The sequence below is a fragment of the Lepisosteus oculatus genome, chromosome 23, assembly GCF_040954835.1.
Source record: "Lepisosteus oculatus isolate fLepOcu1 chromosome 23, fLepOcu1.hap2, whole genome shotgun sequence".
NCBI classification, from domain to species: domain Eukaryota; kingdom Metazoa; phylum Chordata; class Actinopteri; order Semionotiformes; family Lepisosteidae; genus Lepisosteus; species Lepisosteus oculatus.
The window spans coordinates 14,736,762-14,759,523 of NC_090718.1; the positions used below are offsets into that span (position 1 = coordinate 14,736,762).

General features: G+C 44.2%; 2 protein-coding genes across 5 annotated transcripts; both read left to right on the forward strand.

Annotated features, from left to right (window-relative positions):
• Nucleotides 1–4: 4 nt before the first annotated feature.
• LOC102690714 (mitochondrial import receptor subunit TOM40B) lies at nucleotides 5–11,475 on the forward strand. 2 transcript variants are annotated; one of them, XM_015337576.2, is made up of 11 exons: nucleotides 5–384; nucleotides 1,136–1,250; nucleotides 1,323–1,516; nucleotides 2,410–2,477; nucleotides 3,354–3,446; nucleotides 5,358–5,459; nucleotides 6,000–6,105; nucleotides 6,685–6,807; nucleotides 7,100–7,176; nucleotides 8,506–8,608; nucleotides 8,960–11,475. In XM_015337576.2, the coding sequence occupies exons 3-11, from the start codon at nucleotides 1,372–1,374 to the stop codon at nucleotides 9,097–9,099; spliced, it is 957 nt and encodes a 318-aa protein (XP_015193062.2). In that variant the 5' UTR covers nucleotides 5–384; nucleotides 1,136–1,250; nucleotides 1,323–1,371; the 3' UTR covers nucleotides 9,100–11,475. The 2 variants fall into 2 exon arrangements, with proteins under 2 accessions (XP_015193062.2, XP_015193063.2); XM_015337577.2 differs by lacking the exons at nucleotides 5–384; nucleotides 1,136–1,250; nucleotides 1,323–1,516 and adding an exon at nucleotides 1,539–2,106.
• Nucleotides 11,476–11,565: 90 nt separating this feature from the next.
• Nucleotides 11,566–21,698, forward strand: crfb12 (cytokine receptor family member B12). Of its 3 annotated transcripts, none has more exons than XM_015337594.2 (8): nucleotides 11,566–13,734; nucleotides 14,839–15,088; nucleotides 15,337–15,469; nucleotides 15,793–15,968; nucleotides 17,067–17,209; nucleotides 17,475–17,628; nucleotides 18,120–18,253; nucleotides 18,830–21,698. In XM_015337594.2, the coding sequence occupies exons 2-8, from the start codon at nucleotides 15,022–15,024 to the stop codon at nucleotides 19,529–19,531; spliced, it is 1,509 nt and encodes a 502-aa protein (XP_015193080.2). In that variant the 5' UTR covers nucleotides 11,566–13,734; nucleotides 14,839–15,021; the 3' UTR covers nucleotides 19,532–21,698. The 3 variants fall into 3 exon arrangements, with proteins under 3 accessions (XP_015193080.2, XP_015193079.2, XP_015193081.2); XM_015337593.2 differs by having other exon boundaries at nucleotides 14,863–15,088; XM_015337595.2 differs by having other exon boundaries at nucleotides 14,863–15,088; nucleotides 15,340–15,469.
• The last annotated feature ends 1,064 nt before the right edge of the window (nucleotides 21,699–22,762 follow it).

Below are 22,762 nucleotides of genomic sequence, written 5' to 3' on the forward strand. Positions count from 1 at the left end.
TCGGAGGTAAATAAAGAACGGACCAAGACTGTCACACACGGAGATCGGAGAATTTATCAAGTAATACTGGGATTGTGTGTAGCCCATAGTTTTATTATTCGGAAACAAAAATGAAACGAGCAATTTGCGTTTTTGGAAGATATATTTACTAGTTCATTTTTTATCTTAAGAGTGGGCAGAACTACGTTGTTGGGGGTGTTTCAGCTGGGGGAAGGATTTGCGGTTGGCGACTGACTGACGTACTGTGCAGTATAATGACCGTCCGCTTATTTTTTTAATCTCGTTTCTTTAACGGGCAGTTCCTTTTAATCTATCTGTAATGCAGTTTGCACGAAGAAGGCTTAGCGCCATGTCTATTGTAGAGAAAAATGAACATTTAAAAACGTAAGTATGCTACACAACGAGAATATCATATGGGGGAAATCTGTGGATACCGTCATTGTTTCGTGGTACCCATTTTTCAGACGAATTACTAAATTATAGCTCGGAGGTATTAAGGTTTGATTTTTTACAGTGGATCTGAAAAATGAACATATGAAAAGTGTGAGCTGCTCAATTGTTTTCTTGTAACCTGTTTCCTAGAATGCGAATGAAATGTTGTCCTCAAAATGCTGGACAACCACATATGCGCCCCGTGGAGGCGTTTTTTTCTTCTCTGTTAAATGTCAAGAAAAATTAAAACATTTCAATAACGCTCAGTCTCCGTCTGAAACAAAAAACGTCCCCTGTGTCCAACACAAACAATCCAGGAGAATGTTTTTTTAAATAATAGCGACTGTGCCTGAACAATGAAGCAGATAATGTGGTGTATTTTCACGTATAAATACAGAAGAGAGAAAAACACGGGAGGTGTGACTAGTGTTAATGTCTCTAATCGTTGAATAATTTATATGAATTAAAACAATTAAAAGATTTTAGTCTTACGTTTTTACAAATGACACTTCATGTGGTGTACGTGAATTGCAAATGCGCTACACTAGGTAGTAAAATGACTGGTATTTAATTGCTTTAGTGAGATTTAAAAGCCTTTAAATTCCGTATTTTTATCATTATTGATTTTTAAGACCAACCTTTATTTTATGTAGACGTTTGAAGAGGTTCTGCAGTTTAAATGTTGTTCTTGTTTCCTTTGTAGCGTGGAATTAACTTCTGAACATGCCTCTTTGCAAATCTCACGGGGTAGCCAGACATGTCCTTCAGGTCATGTTTGATTGCCTGGGAGGTCAGGCAGCTACTGCTTAACGACTAAGGTACATTATCTCATATTCCACTTTTCTGGTGTTTTCTAAATTGGTGCTTTGACCGCAGTACGTTTCTTCCAGAAACTTGCTTTGACATTGTGAGGGACACTGCCGCCCCCTCCTGGCCCCCATGGGCAGCGTCCTAGCCCTGTCCTCTCGCCCTGCTCGCCAGAACTCGCCGTTCCCACGAGACAGCATCCACTCACGATGGGACAAGAGAGATGGCCGCCTGACCAACCCTGGTGGCTTCGACGGTCTGCATCGTAGCTGCAAAGGTATCAGAGGGGATGACCTGAAGAAGAGGGGTGTGTCACCACAGGGCCATTAGAGCAAAGCCTGCTGCAAGCTTTTGTGTGTATTGCGCTGATACAGCAGATATTCACATCTGCTTAATATTACATTTTAGCTGGCTGTTCTGTAGGGAAGTAAAAAGCCACAGCGCAGTTCAGTGAAGGTTTGAGATGAGGTTTAATTTATGATTACAGTGGCCCTTTCTGGAGATCTCTGAAGAACACACACAAGGAGTAGTCCCCATAGTGTCCCAACAGTGTTAAAGTCATATAGTCCACATACACATATGGTCACCCTATGTTGCTATCATGGATAGGTATTTATGAGTGACCATTACCTACACATATATATATATAACTATTGGAAAAAAATCATGGCATAGTGGTTATTCCTGGCAATGTTATCTCTGCCTTTCAGTCATTTCTAAAGTGTCACTTTCAACAGGTCTCTAAAAGTCACTCAAGCCATGTCAGAGGAGTGACCCCTGGCCATGGTCAGATTCCTACCGTTTTTATGACCTGGTTGTTGTTATCTTGTCACAACACGATAAATGTCATGTATAAGCAAGCCTGCAGTGAGTATACCCTGAAAAACCCTTCTTACCATACAGAGCTTTAGCTCTGTTTTCTTCCTCAAATTGGAACATCTGTTTTTTGGGATGAAATCTGCAAGTTGCAGAAAAGACATTGACCATCACCAAGCTGCAAAGAGTTTTTCAGTCCACTGAGAGCATGTTGCTCAATTTCTCTATTTAACACAAGTAATTAGAGAAAAGTTATACTCGACGTCTCAAACCACCTTACGTTACGTCCACATCATTCTGATTTAAACTGCAAAGTCCGAGTTCTAAAAACACCATCTTCTCTGCCTTCTCCAGATGTCTTCCCACAACAGATCGAAGGAATCAAGCTCATTATTAACAAGACCCTGAGCAGTTTTTTTGAGGTGAGTCAGTATTTTCTTCCTGTGTTTTTTTTATTTGGTACGATTGGTTCTGCATAAAATTGGGGAAGAACTCTGGCTGCTAATTACCAAAAGCAATCATTTTAGTTTGATCAAACAAGAATCAAAAGCCTCATTCCAGAGCTCCATGATATCACGTTTCTTTAATTCTGCATGTCATGGTAGCCACAAGATTGATGTGAGCTCTTTTACCTCTGCTGACTCAGTCACTGTGTGTGAGTTAGTCTTTGGTAGCCCAGTGCTAAATGTAGCCCAGGTAACTGGTCTATTCATGAAGTGTAGGAATTAAGGTATGAGAGGACCAGAGAGTGATGAATTGGGAATCGTTCAAAAGACAGAATCAAAAATGAATGTTACATTCTGGTAAGAATATTCAGCATCTTGCTCATTGTTTAAAATTCTCTTCATTCTTTAGAAATATACAATCATATGAAAAAATGACTCCCTGTGCTCCATGTTGTTCAATAGCAATCAAGCATAATCAGCTAAAGCAACTGAGTATTGCTACTTTGTCAGGAAGAAGACAGCAGGTGGTAGCATAGAACAGCATATACAGTCCAGAACAGAAAAAATAAGTGAAGCAGGCTCTTTTTCTTTTGAGGGTGTGACTCAGGCATTGTTGTTTTATTAGACAGGAAGGAAGTGCACTAATGTATGCAGATAGGTTATCATACCTTGAAGTGATCTTCATCTTATTGTATTTCAACCTAACTGTAGAGTGCCATTAACAATAATAAAGACATAAATACTAACGACTGGGTACTATGTAACTACATTCTGGGGGTGAAACAGACCTTGGTTATTGCCCAGGTGGTTTAAAGTCTTTTGCGCTGATTTTTGCTCTTTGCGTACCTCCAGGTGAGACACACTTTGCACCTGAGCACTGTTGGACCGTCTAACTACCGTTTCCATGCCTCCTACCTCCAGTCCGACACTGACAGCAAGGAAGTGGTAAGCAGTTGCTCAGCTTTTATGAGTCAGGGGCTTTAGGTGGTTTTCTTCTCATAATAATAATAATAATAATAATAATAATAATTGCTTACACTTATTTAGAGCTTTTCTGGACACTCCACTCAAAGCGCTTTACAGGTAATGGGGATCCCCTCCACCACCACCAATGTGCAGCCCCACCTGGATGATGCGACGGCAGCCATAGTGCGCCAGAACGCTCCCCACACATCAGCTCTCAGTGGGGAGGAGAGCAGAGTGATGAAGCCAATTCAGAGATAGGGATTATTAGGAGGCCATGATTGGTAAGGACCAATGGGAGAGTTGGCCAGGACACTGGGGTTACACCCCTACTCTTTTCAAGAAATGCCCTGGGATTTGTAATGACCACAGAGAGTCAGGACCTCGGTTTTACATCTCATCCGAAGGACAGCGCTTGTTTACAGTATAGTGTCCCCGTCACTGTACTGGGGCATTAGGACCCGCATGGACCACATGGACCAGTTGTAAAACTGGAGAACAGATGTGAAGCCATAGAGATCTCCCTCCAGAATCAGAAGGCTACCTGTGTCCTTTCCCAGTTCCCTGGGAAATTTTGCAGTCATAATGTCACCAGAGAAGCACATTTCTTAAATCTACTACATGCGCCTAGAGGAATTGAACCACATGTTGATTTTTTACAGTCTCTGCTTAATTACACATCACAGGTGCACATTTGGTTTTCAGAAATGTTTCTGTTTTTTTTTGTTTTGCAGCTTTGTGGTGTTCTTCAATTTGATTAAAGTTCAAGAAATGCCTTATGCTTTTCTGTGAAGTTTTCTCTGTGTCTAGGGAGCTGAGGTTGATAGACGGGTTCCCTGATGGTGTTTATGTAGATAACCATTTAAAAGCTGATTGTTTGTCAAGGGATTTAATATCTGAAACGCCCAGAACCTACTGTGTTCACTGTTGCCGTGTGCATGTGATTACCAACAATGAAGTGTAGTAAACAAAATACCTGACGATCTTTCTGGAAACTGGCTCGTCCGCATAGATGAACCAGTGAGCAGCAGTAATAAACACTTCAGTGCTCGAGAAGTTCCTCATACGGATTTAAAACGAATTAACCTGCACTTTCAACTTTTAGTGTTAAGATCACCAGACGTATTCTGCATTTTTTATTTTTACTGCTTCTCGCCAATAACAACCTTTTAAAAATGTTAAAGAGGAAAAAAATGCTAAATTTGACTTTTGCATTTGAACATTGAATGGTGTCAAAACAATGTAAATATATACATAATGTGTAAATATAATCTTATTAAGAACACTTTAATGAGGAGATAAAGTAGATTCCCTCCTACATGTAAAGCACTTTGGGATCCTGGAAACAAACTGTGCTATACAAAAGCAAGCAACTATGACACCCCGGTGTCCTGGCCGCATTTACCATCGGCCCTTACCAATCATGGCCTCCTAACAATCCCCCTCTATAAATTGGCTTCATTACTCTGCTCTCCTCCCCACTGGTAGCTGATGTGTGGTGAGCGTTCTGGCGCACTATGGCTGCCGTCGCATCATCCAGGTGGGGCTGCACATTGGTGGTGGTGGAGGGGAGTCCTCATTACCTGTAAAGTGCTTTCAGTGGAGTGTCCAGAAAAGCACTATATAAGTGTAAGCAATTATTATTATTATTATTATTATTATTATTATTATTATTATTATTATTATTATCATTATTATTATTTACCAAAAAGCAACTGCAAGTTTTTTTGTTTTTCTCCAGTTTTAACTTGGGGCTTTAGGTGGAATCATAAACTCCAAAAAATACCTGAATTTTTTTAATTGAAAAGCATTGCAAATGCAGGACACTTTACTGTGGATTGTGCGGATTGAGACGATTAGCCACCCTGCCTCACTCTCACTCTGTCTGTCCAGGACTCCCCCATGCTCATCGGGGAAATGGACTCTTCCGGCAGTCTAAACGCCCATTCGCTCCTGCGCCTGAGCGAGCGAATCCGAGCCAAGGCTGTTTTCCAAGTGAGCCAGTCCTGTTCTCCGTCTCTGTGTCACGCTCCTGCAGTCTCTTTTCCGTGCTTTCATATCCTGTAACTTCCAGTTCATTTAGACCAAATACCATGTGCGCTGTGCATTCCCTTTCATTTAACTCTGTTATCTCATAGCTTTAACATGAGCTTTAATCAGTACATAAGAAGGAATTGGAAAACTTGTAAAAGGCAAGTACAGAAGTAGACATATGAAGAATGTTCATCCCTTGTACTTTCTGCTGGTAACATACATACAGTATAAAAAGCTTATTCAGCTTTTTGCTGATCTTCATTTCTAGCTAAATGGAACTCACTGATAAATTCCAGTCTATTAGATATGAGGTATTACATATTAGGTATGAGAAAATAGTTTACATGGACTGTGGCCTCCCCAAGATGTTAGGATTTCTTTATGAGTCTGTGTCAGGAGTATAAAATCTCTCGCAAAATCTTTCTTATCCCTCTTCTTTTGGGGTCTCTGTCCTTCTGTTATTGCGTACTCTCCTCTGCTCCTCCTCTGTCTCTTCTAAAGACCCAGCAGTCTCAGTTTGTGACCTGGCAGTTTGAGACAGAATATCGAGGCAATGACTTCACAGCTGCCTGCACTCTGGCCAACCCAGACATCTTAAAGGAGTCAGGTGAGAGCCGACAGCTCAGCTCACTCTCCCTCTATCTAGTCGCACAGTGGTCTTGGGATCTTGCCCGACTACTCTGTGACAGGGCTTCAGATGTGACATTTAATCACTGCGGTACTGCATGCATAAAAATGTTCTATAAGGTGCTTTGTTAATAATTCAGTAAGCCAAGAACTTTTAACATTTTAACTTCATAGACAGTATGTGTTAAGAGTTCTCCCAAGCCTGGTGAATCATGTCTTTTTTTAAAGAATGACAGTTATTGGCCGTTTTAGCATTTTAAAAAATTTCACTTTAGAAATAATCTAACTTAAACCATCATTGTGAGATGAGAAAATGTTCATGAGGTTTCATTACGCTTTCAGACATCACTGAGTTCTCAGCCTAGAACTATGTATTTCTTTTCCCTTAATGATGAAAAACGCCTCACGTGTTCATGTTCTTTGTAGCAACATCAAATGTTTTTGCTATAAACTGGTTGTTTTTTGTTAAGCTGGTATGTGAGTGTGTCACGTGATTGTAGGGTTTGTTTTCTAGAGTTGGTTAACACTTTTTATTCTGTGGGTGTTTCCCTGGGGACAGTAATCATGGTTGCACACTTCCTTCAGAGCGTGTCACCTCATCTGGTGCTGGGTGGAGAACTGGTGTACCACCGGGGTCAGGCAGAGGAGGGCGGGATCCTCACACTAGCAGGGCAGTACTCAGGTAGGTTTAGGACAGTGAATTACAATTCAGTAAACTGCAGAAAGCTACAGTAATTATTATATTAAACTGTCATTCTAAAGCACAGAAATCCTGTTCAATCACAAACAAAACAAGAAAGATTTTTTTTTAATGGAAGCCTTGTAAAGCACGTAGCAGTGCGATTTTTACAGTTCTTGTCATTGCAGTGCAGCAAATTGCAAAAGATTGCTAAAACATTTTTGAAAAGTGTAGGAATAAGAGCCAGTGGCAGTCTGGGCATCTTTGCTGTTTAAAGCCTGTTTCTTCTCCCAAGGTCCGAACTGGGTGGCGACTTTAAATGCTGGCAGGGGAGGTGCCCATGTCAGCTACTACCACAGAGCCAACAAGCAGGTACAGTACAGGAGGGTCCCAACCAGACAGTCTCGGCTCATATAGGAGTGTCACTCATATGTCACTATGCAGACACACCTTGATGTACACAAAAGATCAGTTCCTGAAACCATTCTGTAATTTGCATTTCGCACTTGAGTCATGTGAACCTTTCTTATTTTATACGTGGATAGTAAATGTAAGAGATGCAGACAAAAGAGAATCTTGATCTAAAATGAGTGGTGTACACAATTGAGCAGCACAAGAAAGTCAGACATTTCAAGTGCTGGTTTAAAGCTGTACCAGATGTGGTACATTTGTAACAGAAGGCAAATTTCATTTCTATATGAACGGTAAAAATATAGATTTGAGTGGGGAGCTGCATCAGCATGGCTGGCTCCAGTAAGAAAATATAGTGTAACTAGGTTATGGAGTTTTTATGTACTGTACATAGGCGTTTAACACTTTTGTGGTCATGCACTAAGAGAAACATGACATTTCTAAACAGTGAGAAAGGAAAAAATGCAAAGTGCAAAAGCAAAATGAAAAAAGCTGATTAACTGGGATCAATGTGACACGGCTCAGTGTTGTTCCTCGATCGACTAGAGTAATATGGAAGTAATAATAATAATAATAATTGCTTACACTTATATAGCGCTTTTCTGGACACTCCACTCAAAGCGCTTTACAGGTAATGGGGACTCCCCTCCACCACCACCAATGTGTAGCATCCACCTGGATGATGCGACGGCAGCCATAGTGCGCCAGAACGCTCACCACACATCAGCTATCAGTGGGGAGGAGAGCAGAGTAATGTAGCCAATTCATAGAGGGGGAGTATTAGGAGGCCATGATTGATAAGGGCCAATTGGAAATTTGGCCAGGACACCGGGGTTACACCCCTACTCTTTTCGAGAAGCGCCCTGGGATTTTTAATGACCACAGAGAGTCAGGACCTCGGTTTTACGTCTCATCCGAAGGACGGCGCCTGTTTACAGTATAGTGTCCCCATCACTATACTGGGGCATTAGGACCCACATGGACCACAGGGTGAGCGCCCCCTGCTGGCCCCACTAACACCTCTTCCAGCAGCAACCTTAGTTTTTCCCAGGAGGTCTCCCATCCAGGTACTGACCAGGCTCACACCTGCTTAGCTTCAGTGGGTTGGCAGTTGTGAGTTGCAGGGTGATATGGCTGCTGGATACTCATATGTCACTATGCAGACACACCTTGATGTACACAAAAGATCAGTTCCTGAAACCATTCTGTAATTTGCATTTGTAATTTGAAGTGGTTGGGAGCCACCTGCTCTTGGATCTAACCCCTATGTTGCTGTGTCCATGTGTACAGATCCAGGTAGGCGTGGAGTTTGAGGCGAGCACAAGGACTCAGGAGACCATCTTCAGCTTTGGTTACCAGCTGGAGCTTCCAGAAGCCAACATGACCTTCAGAGGTAGGGAACTGCCGCCCAGCACAGAAAGCCATGTGACTTCCTCTTGTTGTTTAAACTCATGGGCTGCTTGTGCTTTGGATGTAAGGATTTGTCTTTGAAGCTCCATGACTTTGGTTAAATTCCCCAGTATGCCACCTCTGTTTCTACCAAACCTACCATGTCCTTATGGGTTTTGGATTGTAAGTATGTCTTTGCAGTTGTGGTTCCTTTTTCCGTGCTATGCCAAGCATGTTCCATCTGGACTGTGTGTGCTCTCGCTGTTGCCTGCGCTGTTTGGGCTGAGGGGATTTTGAAAATGCCAGTGCGAAGGGAAACGTATATTTCTGTTCTGTCTTGGGCGACCTCTTTCAGGAATGCTCGACAGTAGGTGCATCATTGGGGGGGTCCTGGAGAAGCGTCTGTCCCCGCTTCCCGCCGTCCTGATGATGGGGGCATTTGTCAACCACCGTGGGGACAAGGTGCAGTGTGGAATGGGCGTCACCGTGGGCTAGACTGTGGACAACAGGTGGCAGCTGCTCTGTGGGCCCCTGGAGCCTTGATACACTGTGGGAACCGCCAGCGACTGGAAAATCCCCCCTCCCACCCTCCTCTCCAGGAACACTGCAGGGCAGGGGGAGCCGAGCGGTGCGACCCAGGAGGTGGCCAATCCAGGGAGAGTTCGTTTTGCAGTTCCAGTGGCTGAGCGGGATGCTGAATTTCCATGGGAAGAGGCTTTGCTCCAGATGATCTGCATGGGGTCAGCCTGTGTCCAGCCCAGCCCAGCACTGTTAAACAGGTTCCTCCTGCAGCGCACTGTCCACAAGGGGTGGGTTCCAGCAGGGGGCGCTCACCCTGTGGTCCACGTGGGTCCTAATGCCCCAGTATAGTGATGGGGACACTATACTGTAAAAACAGGTGCCGTCCTTCGGATGAGACGTAAAACCGAGGTCCTGACTCTCTGTGGTCATTAAAAATCCCAGGGCGCTTCTCGAAAAGAGTATGAGTGTAACCCCGGCGTCCTGGCCGAATTTCCCATTGGCCCTTACCAATCATGGCCTCCTAATAATCCCCATCTCTGAACTGGCTTCATTACTCTACTCTCCTCCTCACTGAGAGCTGATGTGTGGTGAGCGTTCTGGCGCACTATGGCTGCCGTCGCATCATCCAGGTGGGGCTGCACATTGGTGGTGGTGGAGGGGATCCCCATTACTTTTAAAGCGCTTTGAATGGAGTGTCCAGAAAAGCGCTATATAAGTGTAAGCAATTATTATTATTATTAATGCCATGATGTGTCTGTGTTGTGGCAGCGATGGCAGGCTTGGCCGATTGTGTCAGGTGACGCAGTGCATCTAGGCCTTAATCCGAAGCTAGTGAAGGACCAATTAAATTGTACCCTTGACAGTGTTCTCAAAGCCAGCATTCCACACATGAATGGCAGCTGCCTTGTGGTGCTCCGGCTTCTTTACATCAAAATCCAAACATAGCTTTGATGCTGCAGGCATGCATCCCCAGACATATTTTTGAGGAAGACGCACTTGGTCTACAGACCAAACCAGACAGCGCCTCTTGTGTCAGCTGAAGAGGTCACATAGGCACCGACCTGGGACTGTTCATGAGTGTTTTTGTGTAATAAACATGTCCTGAAGCTGGAAGTTTTTTTGATGTCATTTAAAGACTCGTAAGCTCGTGTGAAGCAGTTTGTCAAAGCTGGCACAAACAGCTTGTTGGAAAAGTGCCTCCAATTTGAAGCATGCTATGGAGTTCTGCTTCTCACACTTGTTAAGCAGTGGATCTAGATCTCCTTATATATCTTTTTTTTTCCCCCAGAGTCCTCAATATCACTTCAGGTATCAGTTAAACAGGCAAACAAATCTCTAAAGCACTGGAGGTGTGTTTTCTGACTAGTCAAGGTCAGAAGCAGTTCTACCGGTCTGGGTTTTTGTTTACTGCATTTGTACTGCAGGCAAACTGCTGCTAAATATAATAACTAACATTTAAATTCAAAAGAGCTTCCAAGCTGGTGCAAAGGGAACAATAGAACCACTGAAAAGTACAATGCTTTGTGCAGGAGCTGTTGACAGATGGTGCAGTAGCTCAACAGTGTGGTGAAGCAGATTTGCACTTATGCGTTGATGTGTCCAAGGAGTGTCTATGTTGTCCTTTTTGAGTTGCAGGGATAAAACATTGTTGTCATGTGTGGGTCTTACTGCAACAAAAGCAGATTTTGTTCATTTTCTTACCCCATTTGCTGTGCGCATGAGACATTACTCCTGAGATTTATTACTTTGCTTAGCTCTGTAAAAACACATATCCCAAGATTATGGTCTTGTCCTAAGAATTGCGTAAGTGTCAGTGCGTGCCCCTGAAGGCTGCCCTGCCCTGATAACCTTCCAGCCTGTGCCTCTTTCTAAACGTCAAGTAACTAGTAGGTATGACTGAACAGAACAGGGGTAAAAATTGGATAAAACTGACACCATGTGAAAGTTAGCAAACACATGTAGTATCAGGAATGGAAGTTGATAATCGGGTGGAGTGTAATAGTCTTAAACACAGACTACAGTTGCCTAGTTATTTGATGGAATTTAATTTATTTGAAATGGCATCCATGTTGCACACATTACCTACTGTTGAATAGATCTCATGTTCAGCTTGTCAAAAGCATATCTGTACACAGTTGCAATTGTTTTTAATTATGTACTTCTTAATTTATTCAGATATTGTTATCCTGTCATCATTGCTTTGGGAATTCTGAGATCATTGTTGGTATTTAATGGGGTAAAGGCACAAACAGGAAGTGGAATTATATCCAGCTGTTTCTATCCCCACAGCCTCCTTCAAGAATAAGTAAAAACTAATGCCCAATGTAAAATAAAGTTTTAGAAACTGTTCTCAATGTGTGGGTCATTGCTGTTTTAAGATGAATGTTATAATAGTGAAGCGCTTGACCATTTAAAAATCATTATTTTTAAATTTTCCCAGAATAGTTCATTTTTAATTTAAGCATTTAAATCTTTCTTTTGTTTAATTATTTGAGTAATAATACTAGCTGGAATATGTATTTTATGGGAAATGTTGTTGTTTTGCTTTGCAACTGGTTGTTGTTTTTACATGTACTAATTTGAGCAATAACAGCTTAGCTTTTCCCATCCATCCACTATTGGAAAGGAGCCTTTTTCTGGCAGGGATCAGGGCAAACCTACCAACAACTCTTCCATAAGCACATGGCTCAAAGTGGACAAAATCCAATGTTAAGTAGAGTTTCCCTTCTGTCTGAAAGGCATAGTGCAATTTGACTGTAAAAGGGTGATTTACTTCCACCAGTATGTCCCATTCCATTTTTGGATCGATCCCTCACTTTCAAACACATTTTCTTCAGCACTCACTGGACGGGCAGCATTTTACTGCAGGACACACGCAAGAACATGGGGCTAATACAGAGATGCCATCATATACACAGCATCTCTCCAACCAAATTGTTCTTTAAGCCTCATCCCCTTTCTGTTTTAATGGCAGGGTTTCAATGCCAGCTTGTCTCGAAGCACCCCAGTGAACATGGAGCCTTGCGGTGAACCTGACTATCACCCTGGTGTAAAAATACTAAATACCTTCTGTCCTTCTGGGTGGGAAAAGGAAAAGATTCCAGAAGTAAATTGCTCAAGCCACTTCTGTACCAGGCTTTTCTCCCCCTCCTCAGGGAAGTGCCATGCCCTGCTATAAACTCCTGGGGCAAGCGAGCACAGTACCTCAGGCCTGCGTTATTCAGGTGCTGTCACACCACCACCACCAGTTCTGTGCCTGTGGTCAGAAACCAAATTTTGTAACACTGTTCCCACCCAAATAATGTGGAAGGTTAAAGTCTCGACAATAAAAAACATACATCTCTTCCGTTGTCTTACTGCGCATGTTTGCATAAACATCTCGATACTGTTACTCAGCTAAATCTAAATTGGAATAGCATGTGTTGCAGCAGAAATACCACCCCCTCATCCCCATTACGCTCATAAACTCTTTCTCTGCAAGTTTATCCAGTGATTCACACACAAACCTCCTGCGAAGGTGCTTTAATGAGCCGTCTTTATCCTGGGCCGTTTGCAATGTGCTTTGTGAGTTGCTGAAGTGCACTGCCTAAAAAAGGTCACATTTCAGGCTGTGAATCTCAACACAGTGTGACGTTTGTGTGTCACTAACAAGCTCAGCAGGCATGGTCCCCTGAATTTTTCAATCTGGCGTTGTCTCAAGGCTACATGCGAAACTAAGAGAAATACCACAAAGCTCAGTGACGCATAGTTTTGGCCTATTTGCCTAAACACATTAATTAAAACCAGCAGAACATGAATTTCCACATGTAAATGTGTGAAATTCCCAAGAATGATTAGGATCCTGTTTTGAAAGCTCTCAGTTTCCAGTGTTTAGCTGCAGGCTGCAAAGGTATCTTGCAGATTACAGCCCAGTAGATGGGATTGGAAAGCAACAATACTTGCACTTAATAATATTGCTTAAAGAGCTATTAACAGAGTAAAAAAAACACTAATGGGGTCACTGCAGCCCTATTCCAATTCATGTTTTTTTTAATATACCGTATGTACTGAAGGTTGAAGAGCTGGTTTATCTGGTCCCATACTGTTGATTTATAAGGAAACATAACATGAGTTGTTCCGTGTTCTCACTTGCTTTATCTGTTTGGCAGTCCAGTACTCTGTTTCAGGAACAGTCCATTCAGGTCTCTGTTCTCTGTCTCTGCTCTATGAAGGTGATATTTCTCCTGGTTGGGTTTACTGCAGCTGAATTTGTGTTGCGGCGTAAAGCAAGTGCAGGCCTATGGCCAGTCTGCAGGGCTGTACATGCTCTGTGCTGAATGTGAGGCTATGGACTTGTCTCTCTTATCGCAGCACAATCACACTTCCTCATTCCTCCCTGGTGACACACCGCCCCACTCTCTGCTGCATGTTCAGGACACATTCAGCCTCCACACCCTCTAGCTCTCCCATCTTCTTGTTCCTTCTCTCGGTGTCGCCCGGCAGACACCCTGGAGATCAGCTGGAGGTCTGCAGCTGCTGATGAGCCTCTCGATGTCCAGCCTGATCTTCTGGAAGAGGGACTGACACCTGAACCCCTGGAAATCTGATGATCTGATATGCCAGTGTTGGGTGAGCTGAATAATTTTTAAATGATGATGGAAATTCAAAACATTCTACAGAGATTTTTACCAGATTTATTTTCACTGCTGTCAGTCTTCCTCATATAGGGTTGTGGCATAAGTGTTGCTGTTATTCATGAGGATGGCCAAGATCCTCATGATCATTGTCGTCAGATGAGTGAGACTTCCCGACTGAAGGTTGTCTCTTACATCTCTCAACACTTGAAGACAATACTCGTGGCCCTCCTATTTAAACATTCCTGAAAATTACACCCATGTGCATCACTCACAGGAGCATTTCAGGCTACTAGAGATCGCAATGAATAGTGCTCCTCAACGTACCTCTCTAATTTTGTAATTGATTGTAGTTTTGTACGGCTATGTCTGTGTATTTAATTTGCCCAATCATAAAAATCCTTAGTTCTAAACAAAGCCTTATTATGCACTTTGTCTTATTTATGATCTCTAACAAATCGCAGTGCTGACGCTGGATGTGTGGCGAGAGATGAAAACTATTTAAATGAGTGTTTACGTAAAAATGTTTTTCCTGTAACTCTAGTCCCTAGTGCCTCAGGAACGTGTGTGTGTGTCTGTGTGTGTTCAAATCCGTACACATCCTAGCCTGTCGCTTGCTGTAATTAATCACTAGGGCCTCTGCAACTTGAGGGGCTCCAGACTGCTAAAAGAAACACGGGGGTCTGTGTTTTGTTCAGTCATGTGTCAAAATATAAATAGCTCGATTTAAAAAACGTTCTGGTCATGAAGTTCGAATTTTGATCCTGAAGCATGAATTCATGTCCATGTCCTGCTTGCTTTGATTTAAGCTAAGCCAAGCACATGGAGCTTGTTTTTGTCTTTTCCTCCGATCTGCTCTTGCTCTGGTGTGACACGGAGGATGAGAAATGCAGATGAGAAAGAGAGCAGTTGTTCACAGACAGTGAGGTCCACTGCAGTTCTGACAGGGTTGTGTACTTCAGAGTGTTTTGTACCTCTAAACGCCTGGAAGAAGGATGGGTGTGCACATCTGGCCAAGTTGCATCTGTTTAATTTAGTCCTTGCACTTTGTTATTTCACGGTTGTGAATGCACAGTTGTCTTTGTGCATTCTGTTACAGCAGGGCTCTGTACCTTTCCTGCAGTGCAATTCTGTAATCCTGCTGGATGGATCGTGTGGGCAGGATGCCCCCCAGATCATCTGTCCCAGATGCCATGAGGGGACCCCAGCCTCAGCCCTGCAATCTGCGGAGAACAGCCTGCACAGAGAGAAGGGAGCAGCCCCCTTTCTGCACGCTGCCAGAATGAGGCGGTTCTTCCCCACGGCGGCAGTGTTCCTCTGTCTCCTCTGCTGCAACGTCACACCCTCGGGTAAAGCAACTTTGCAGTGTTTTTCACTAAAATAATTCCCATTAGAGCTGCTGGTCCACACACACGCTTTCATACTGAACTTTGCTTTTTAAAGCTGTTCTGAATGATGTACAGTGCGAATAAGGCCTTGTGCTTGGCCTGAGATGGCGCAGTTCTTTGTGTGCTGATGTGCTGATTCTGTGCTCAGTACCTGATGAAACACAGCCTCGGGAAGTGGACAGTTCCTGAGCTCCTGTCCCTCTCTTCAGCAGGCGGGCTCTCTCCCCCAGTGAACCTGAACGTGGCCATAGTGGATTTCGTCAGCCAAGTCCAGTGGACCCCAGGACTAGGGGCCCGCCCGGGCACTCTCTACTCCTTACAGATGAAAAACACATTACTGGGGTGAGTCCTGCAGAGACATTGACTTTACTGGCAGACCCAGAAATTTGGAGCTTTGCCTGGGATTAGCAACAAAGCAAGGAAACCATAAGGATTTCACTCACTCAATCAGGGCAGGAGTCCCAATTTCTTTGCCTTTCAGTTGTGACTCTTATGGGTAATGTCTTTCGTGAGCTTTTTAGTGATGGTGGGCTGTTGAAAGCCCAAAGGCTTTATGAGGACAAGTGCAGGAACTCAGATAAATCCATATCCGTTATTTATATTTTAGAAAGCGTGGCTCTAAAAGTGTGCTGGAACTTTTTCTTTCTCCGGGTTTTTCTTTCTAGCTTAAATCAGACGTGGGAGCAGGTTGAAAACTGCACTGCCATCGAGTCAACGAGTTGCAGGCTGCCGCTGTCGTTTGCCGACATCTACGGGTACTTCTTCATCAGAGTGAGAGCCACCTGGAACGGGAGAGACTCAGACTGGTCCCAGACGAAGCAGTTCCAGCCCTACAGAGATTGTAAGGGTCTTCCCCTCTTCCGTAGTCTGTCGCTTACTGTAGGTTAGTGTCTGCTACAGGGATATCCGAGAGCTCTTTGAAATCCCAGTCAAATCTGGCTTCTACTCGTAGCCCGACCCTGTGTAGCTGAAAGAAATTGTGACATTAACACACATACCTATTTGCATTTTGGTTTTGGGGGGTTTTCAGTTTTTTCAGACTTGGGATACACCCCTGTACAAGACATGAATAAAGACCCCCTCCGCGGACACCCCTGCCTGTCAGAGCTGTTTGTCGCTTGGCACACAGCGCCTGACAGGAGGGGGGGACATCTCTCACTGACCTCGCTGTCGCATGCTGGTCACCGGAGTCACTGTTACAGCAGAACGTGGCCTTGGCAGTGCCCCTCTTTGCATTTACAGCACCACGAGCAGAATTCCATTTGCAGTTGGATACTACTACTGCTGTGCTACTACTAATAATTTATAGAACTTTAATTTAACACCATATGTAATGATAAAAAAACAGTACAGAAATAAAATACAATTCGTAAAAGACAGGCCCCAGTAAAAATATGTTTTAAATTTTAGATATAAAAACAGTCAAAGAATCTGCCTCTTGAAGAGTCGCAGGAAGGGCATCAGAGCAGTGAGAGATTTAGTCCCAGGTACACCGAGCAGTGGATCAGCCTCATCTGACCACAGCCTTCGGGAAGCTGGGCATACATGAACGAGTTCAGAAATGAATGATGGAGCCAAATTATTCAGAGCCTTATTTGTCAGTATCAAGATATTTTATTGAATATGTGACTTTATGGGCAACCAATGATGAGATTAAGGGCTTGACCTGTATAAAACTGCACTTGTTCAGTCTGGGGCCACTCCTTTCTGTGACTCCTGCACTCCTCAGCAGTCCTCACAGCTGTGCTTTGGTGCTGGACAGCCCTCTGCAGGGCTTTCCTGTCCCTCCGTTTTCCCATTTTTATTTCAGTGGGAGACCTGCAGAGTTTTTGAAGCAGGCATTTCTTTACTTCTTTTTGTTGCTGCTGCATTGCTAGATGTTGAAATAACTGAGGCCTTGCAGGACTGAACTTCCCATTCTCTCTATCTGTCTTGGCAGCTGACATGAGCCCCCCCATCACCTCCCTGTCGTTTAGCGAGCAGTCCATCTCTGTGCGCGTTCACCACCACATAGCGCCACTGTGGAGAAGCCTGCAGTATGTCATTGAGATGTATGAAACCAGGAAGCCAAAGACAGTGCAGGTAAGGACACCCTGGATAAAGGCGTCTGTTCAGTAATGAGCTGACAGTGATAATGCTAGTCAGTGTGGTATGGAGATGCTTGTTCTGTGTTTTATAACTAGACTGGTAGAGACATGGGTTCATCTCATTACTTTCATTACTTTTAATCCAGCTCTTAAAAGTAAGTAAGAGCTAAAATAAACTGTTTTTGTCTGTGTTCAAATATCGTTCTACAAGGACCTGTGCAGACAAGTTCAGCCACTGGGTTTCTCTGCTGTTCTTGCAGCTGGAGTACCTGTCGAACGTCTCCGGGCAAGCCATGCATTGCTTCGAGGGACTGATCCCACAGTACCGCTACTGTGTGAGAGCCAAGGTCATCGCCCACACAGAGAGCCCGCTGTCCCCTGAGAAGTGCATCTCACTGCCCAGCAAGAGTGCAGGTTAGTCGGGAAAGTCTCCCAGTAACATCCCAGTAACATCTGTTTTCCGTACTTCCTTCCCTGCCTGCAGGCTTTCCCAGTCACCCACATCTCCCACATCTGGAACAAAAGAGATTCTCTTGCATTTAAAACCAAGAACAGGAGATACTTCTTCACCCGAAAAGCGAGTGTGGAACAAGCTGCCCAGCCATGTGGTTGATGCTGATGCCTTGGCTTCTTTCAAGGATCAACGTGATAGAAAGCTCAATTAACTAACAGCTAGTTGAGTGGCCTCTGCTCGTGATCATGTTTTTATGACAGACAGTCTGTGTGCTAAAGGCTGTTTGTTGAGCTACAACCAGTGTGTTTGTCCTGCTGGGTGTCAGCCCGTGATGTGTGAAGTGGGAGAGCAGGAGGTCCTGTTTGTCCATAGTCGTGCTGTACTGCACGTTCATCCTCTCTGACTTACAGGCGATTCACATCTGGGTTTGTTTTCTTGCCCGCTACCCCAGTCCACAACTGGAAAATGGTGAGCGCCGTGAGCTGTGCCCTCCTCCTGCTTGCCTTCCTGGCAGTGACCTCCATCCTGCTACTGTTGTGCTACCTGCGGCCCAAGCCTTCGGCGTGCCAGACACCCCGCACACTGGTATGTCATTAAGAGGCTCACTGGCTGCACTGCCAGCAGGTGGCGCTAAAAGGGTTTTGTCCTGCTGATAGGGTTCTTCTCTGTAATGGAGGCTTAGCTCTCTTATTTCATGAGGTGAGCAGATCACAGAACTAGGACTAGGAGAGTGGCAAGCTTTAAAATATGCAAGTTTATAATATCATAATATGTGAGGTATGTATTTGTTGCATGTGTTCAATTGGAAAATCATAGTCTGGCTTCTTGACACAGCTATCCTTTCGCTTAAACTGTTTTTCCTACAAGGATTCTTCTCTGCATTTAAAAAGAAAGCACGTTGCAGCAGTGTTATCAGCACCAGTAATAATAGCATCCCCATCTATGAATTGGCTTCTTTACTCTGCTCTCCTCCCCACTGAGAGCTGGTGTGTGGTGAGCGTTCTGGCACACTATGGCTGCCGTCGCATCATCCAGGTGGGGCTGCACACTGGTGGTGGTGGAGGGGATCCCCATTACCTGTAAAGCGCTTTGAGTGGAGTGTCCAGAAAAGCGCTATATAAGTATAAGCAATTAATTAAATTAAATCTCTTTTGTGACCAGATGATTTTCAGTGAGGATCCATGCTGGAGACAAAACCTCAAGAATGTGGTCTGGAATCCGAAAGGCACACTGGTATCCAGCCCTGCAGTGTCTGCATGGCACTGTTCCACTGCGCTGGGCAAGTGGGAGTCACAGGATGATCAGTTCCCCTCTGACGCCTTGGTCTCCAGTGAAGTGCCCGATTCCCCCACCAGTCTGCACGTGTACTGCAAGAGGTGCTCGCTGTTCCTGGCACAGGGAGAGGAGGAGCCAAGCCCCACGGAGAAGCTGGAGCCACAAGAGCCTCCAACCTCTGGACATGACACAGATGAACAGGAACTGGGTCCTAGCTACAAGCAGGAATTTGGGACTGATGTGGCTGGACAGCCATTTGATAAAATCTTAGAGGACAGTGGGGGCTTCTCTGAGCTTCCTAGTTCCAATCTGCCTCTGGATCATGGACCTGCTGAAGGTGTCCGACCCAAGTTCAGTGAAATCTACTACAAGACCGCTGGTGACTGGGATACAAGTGCCAGTGGTGTGATGTATGGCGACCCACAGCTCTATATCAGTGTCCTGGGGCTCTGTCAGGAGGCCTCAGAGGAGCCTGTTTGCGCCCCTGCTTTGGTGGAGTCAGAAGCCTATGAGCAGACCCTGCTGGGCACAGCTAATCGCGTCTTGCCCACTGGGTATGAATGGCGCCCAGACCCTTGTGCACTTTGATGTAAACGGACACTTGTCCTGTCTCACTGTGACAGTTCCTGCACGTTCTGACCTGGTTTGATACCTCCTCCGCACCTTGCAACTTCTCAGAGCAGTTCTCAGGGCATGGTCCTTGTCCACTCTTGAGGGCATGTCTGCTAGATAGCAGAGGAGCACCAGAATAGGCTGGCAGCCTCCTGCAGCTGGATTAAAAGCAATGAGGTGAACCTATGTTGTAACATCAACTGGACAATGCATTCCTAGCCAGGAATTCCAAGTCTTAATAATCTCTGACTACTAAATAAATCACTCCTACCCTGTATGGTAATGTGTGTGCTAGTGCTTTAGAGACAATTCTTTGCAGCTTTAGTGCTAGCTGCATTTATCCAGGGGGTGAGTGAAAGAGGAAGATTTTTTAGGGGACCTGCCTGACCAAGTCATTCCTCAGTCTGTCTCACTTGGACCTGAGGTTGGGGTCACACATGGGCATCAGACTACCTCACACCCATTCCCCCACCAGGCACAGAGAGGCAGTGGCACAAAGCTTGGACAGATTCCCACCCAGGGGACAGCCAGGGCTCCCAAGACAGGAGAAAGCCTTTAGAAGACACTGAGTGAACCTGCTGGCACCATACTGAAAATTTCAGCGTACAGCAATTGCAACACATTCATGTTCAGGTTGGGCTCAAGCACTTTTATGCGATGCATTTTAATTCTGGGTGCTGTATTGTAAATGTGGTCCCCATGGGAGGGCACAGACATTGTTGCATCTCTTCAGAACACTGCACACAGCAGATACTTTCTGTGGCAGACGTATTTCTTTCATGCAGCGATTTGGACAGCAGCAGCTCCAGCAGGAAGCAGGATTGCTTCCTGATGTTGTTGCTGAATATTTGCATCAAAGGCCTGGATTAAGAACAGGCTAGCTACATAACAGAATACAATGGGGTGGAGACTCTAGACTTTGTCTAACTATGTCTGGGTTCCTGCTTTTTCTTCAATGGGCTCTGGCTCCTGAGACCCAGCCTGTTTGGAGCAGTGGATCCTCAGCAGGTGAAATGGGAAGACTAGCACTGGCGTCTGCAGAGCAGGACCAGTTGGCTGTCCTGCAGGCCTTTGAAGAAACATGCCGCACTGCTTGGAAGTAAAAACCTTTCCCAGCAGCATAATTCTCATATAGAAATGAGAGGTAAACCGCGGTTCTTTAGTCACGCGGTACATACCATGGTGCGTTTTAGCGCAGGTCACTCAAGCTGGTGCTAATCTTTTCTGAAGCTCCCCTCTCTGTCAGGGGCCCAGTAGTACCAGTCCAGAGCTATTTGTTTTGTGTTTTGTCAGAATTCATGGTGCAAAAAAACGATATGTGAAAGGATTCATCCTGTCCATGTGACTTGTGCAGCTAGGATCTATGATCTTCTACTGTCAAGTAGGAGGTTCACGGGAGAGTGTTCTGTTTGCTCATAGATACAGATCAGACCTGACAAAAATGTTACCTTCTGCTTGACGGTGCTTTCGTGTAATGAAGAGATGTACATCCCTGCTGCTGTAGGAGGCTGCACATTGCCTCGTAGCCCAGGGGGCCTGGTGAAACTGCCTGTGCACAGTACATAGATATATAGATATATGTAACTGCCTTTGCTACCTCTGGCTTTTTTCATGTGTTGTTTTATTTTTGGTGCACCTGTTGCTTTGCAGTAAATAGGCATCCATGGTAAAGGGAAAAGCTCCATGTTTTACTTACCTACTGCATCTGCTACCTGCAATGGTTCCAGTGAAAAGACAGGTGCTCGTGTCTTGGCAGACCCTGTCTTCCCATTTTTCTCTAGGTCTTTGTGCTCTTCCAGACCCCAGCTTCACTAACGGACAGTTACACATGAGGATACGCCATTCGGCCCATCTGGCTACTGTCATTGATCCCAGGATCCTGTTGGTTGCCTATCAGGTGCCTCTTCTTTCTTAAGTCAAGTCAAATTAAATGAAGTTAAAAAAAAATGTGGAACAGAAGGTTTTGGAAGAAAACATTCTGCTTGTTCAAAGCAAAAATTGGATTCTGAATCTTATTTTTTTCATCAGTGTTTTTTGTGTTGTCCGATAGCACACTTTTATGCACTAGATTTTATTTTCCAGGTTACTGTTAATTTGTAAAGAATGTTTCAATTTTCAGTTATAAATATTGGCTGTGTTATTATTTTTGCTTGTATCTGTCTCTGTTGTCTTTGGTATTGTTTTACACTAAAATGTTTTGAGATTGTCAAATAAAATAAAGATTATTTTTTAAAATAGCCACCCCCAAAACATAAATCACTTTCCTTCACAAACTTCAAGCCACTGTTGTGCTCCAGGTCCTGCACTCTTAAAGGAACGTCTAAAAATGGCAGAAGAGGGGCGAATGTTTCCATTGTCAGTTATAAAAATTGTCCTGGTTTCTCAGTACTGGGGACAGCCCCATAAAAACACAAATGGGGCATTTGTCTCCATAGTTCCTTTATGATTGCAGCACCTGCAGTGAAGTTCCACTGGGGTTTCAATGAAAACACAAGCATTCCAAATGAAGAAATGAAGAAAGTGCATGTTTCACATCCTATAAGATGATTTCCACTGAATTTGACGGTAACCTCCCTGTTGTCTGTGTTTTAACCTCTCTGGTACTGAGCAGACTGATTGGGTTCTGTCACAGACTGTCTGAGAACCACTGCAGTGAATGGCGGCGCAGAGCAGTACATTGCAGTTACACAAAGCTCATCTCATATTAATTATCACATCAAACTGCCAAGCTGTTGGAAACAGCATAACCACCTGTTACCATATCTGACTTCAGAATTGCACCTCCGAAGTTCCTCCGTTGTGGCAGCGTTACATCATTCAGCAGGGAGTGATCTTGTTTTGGAATATGGTTTTCTACGATACAACCGGGGCAGGACAGCAGTAATTAGCCTATTTCAGCTGACAGCTTATAGTGGCAGATAGTGGCAACTAGAGGTCAGGATGTAAAGGTCTCTCTTGTGTAAATAGATTCACATATGGTTAATTACATAATTGGTGAAGGGCTGAGAGACATTCACAGATGGGTTTAATCTAGAATAGTTTGGTATAGAAAGAGATTCCCGGTAATAGCTGGTATTGGGTATTGCTAGTAGCTGTTATTGTGTAGCTGGTATTGGGTATTGGTAAGTGAGTGTACTGTATATATACTGTATACTAAATGTATATATTCTAGAGCTTTTCTACAATACATTCTCGTTGCACTGTTCT

Excerpts from the sequence above, each read along its gene's own strand:
- LOC102690714 (XM_015337576.2), top strand. The coding sequence starts at position 1,372 with ATGGGCAGCGTCCTAGCCCTGTCCTCTCGCCCTGCTCGCCAGAACTCG. Across the intron at positions 3,447-5,357 it reads ACACTGACAGCAAGGAAGTG|GACTCCCCCATGCTCATCGG; the intron begins GTAAGCAGTTGC and ends CTGTCTGTCCAG. Across the intron at positions 6,106-6,684 it reads AGACATCTTAAAGGAGTCAG|TAATCATGGTTGCACACTTC; the intron begins GTGAGAGCCGAC and ends CCCTGGGGACAG.
- crfb12 (XM_015337594.2), top strand. The coding sequence starts at position 15,022 with ATGAGGCGGTTCTTCCCCACGGCGGCAGTGTTCCTCTGTCTCCTCTGC. Across the intron at positions 15,470-15,792 it reads ATGAAAAACACATTACTGGG|CTTAAATCAGACGTGGGAGC; the intron begins GTGAGTCCTGCA and ends TTTTCTTTCTAG. Across the intron at positions 17,210-17,474 it reads GGAAGCCAAAGACAGTGCAG|CTGGAGTACCTGTCGAACGT; the intron begins GTAAGGACACCC and ends CTGTTCTTGCAG.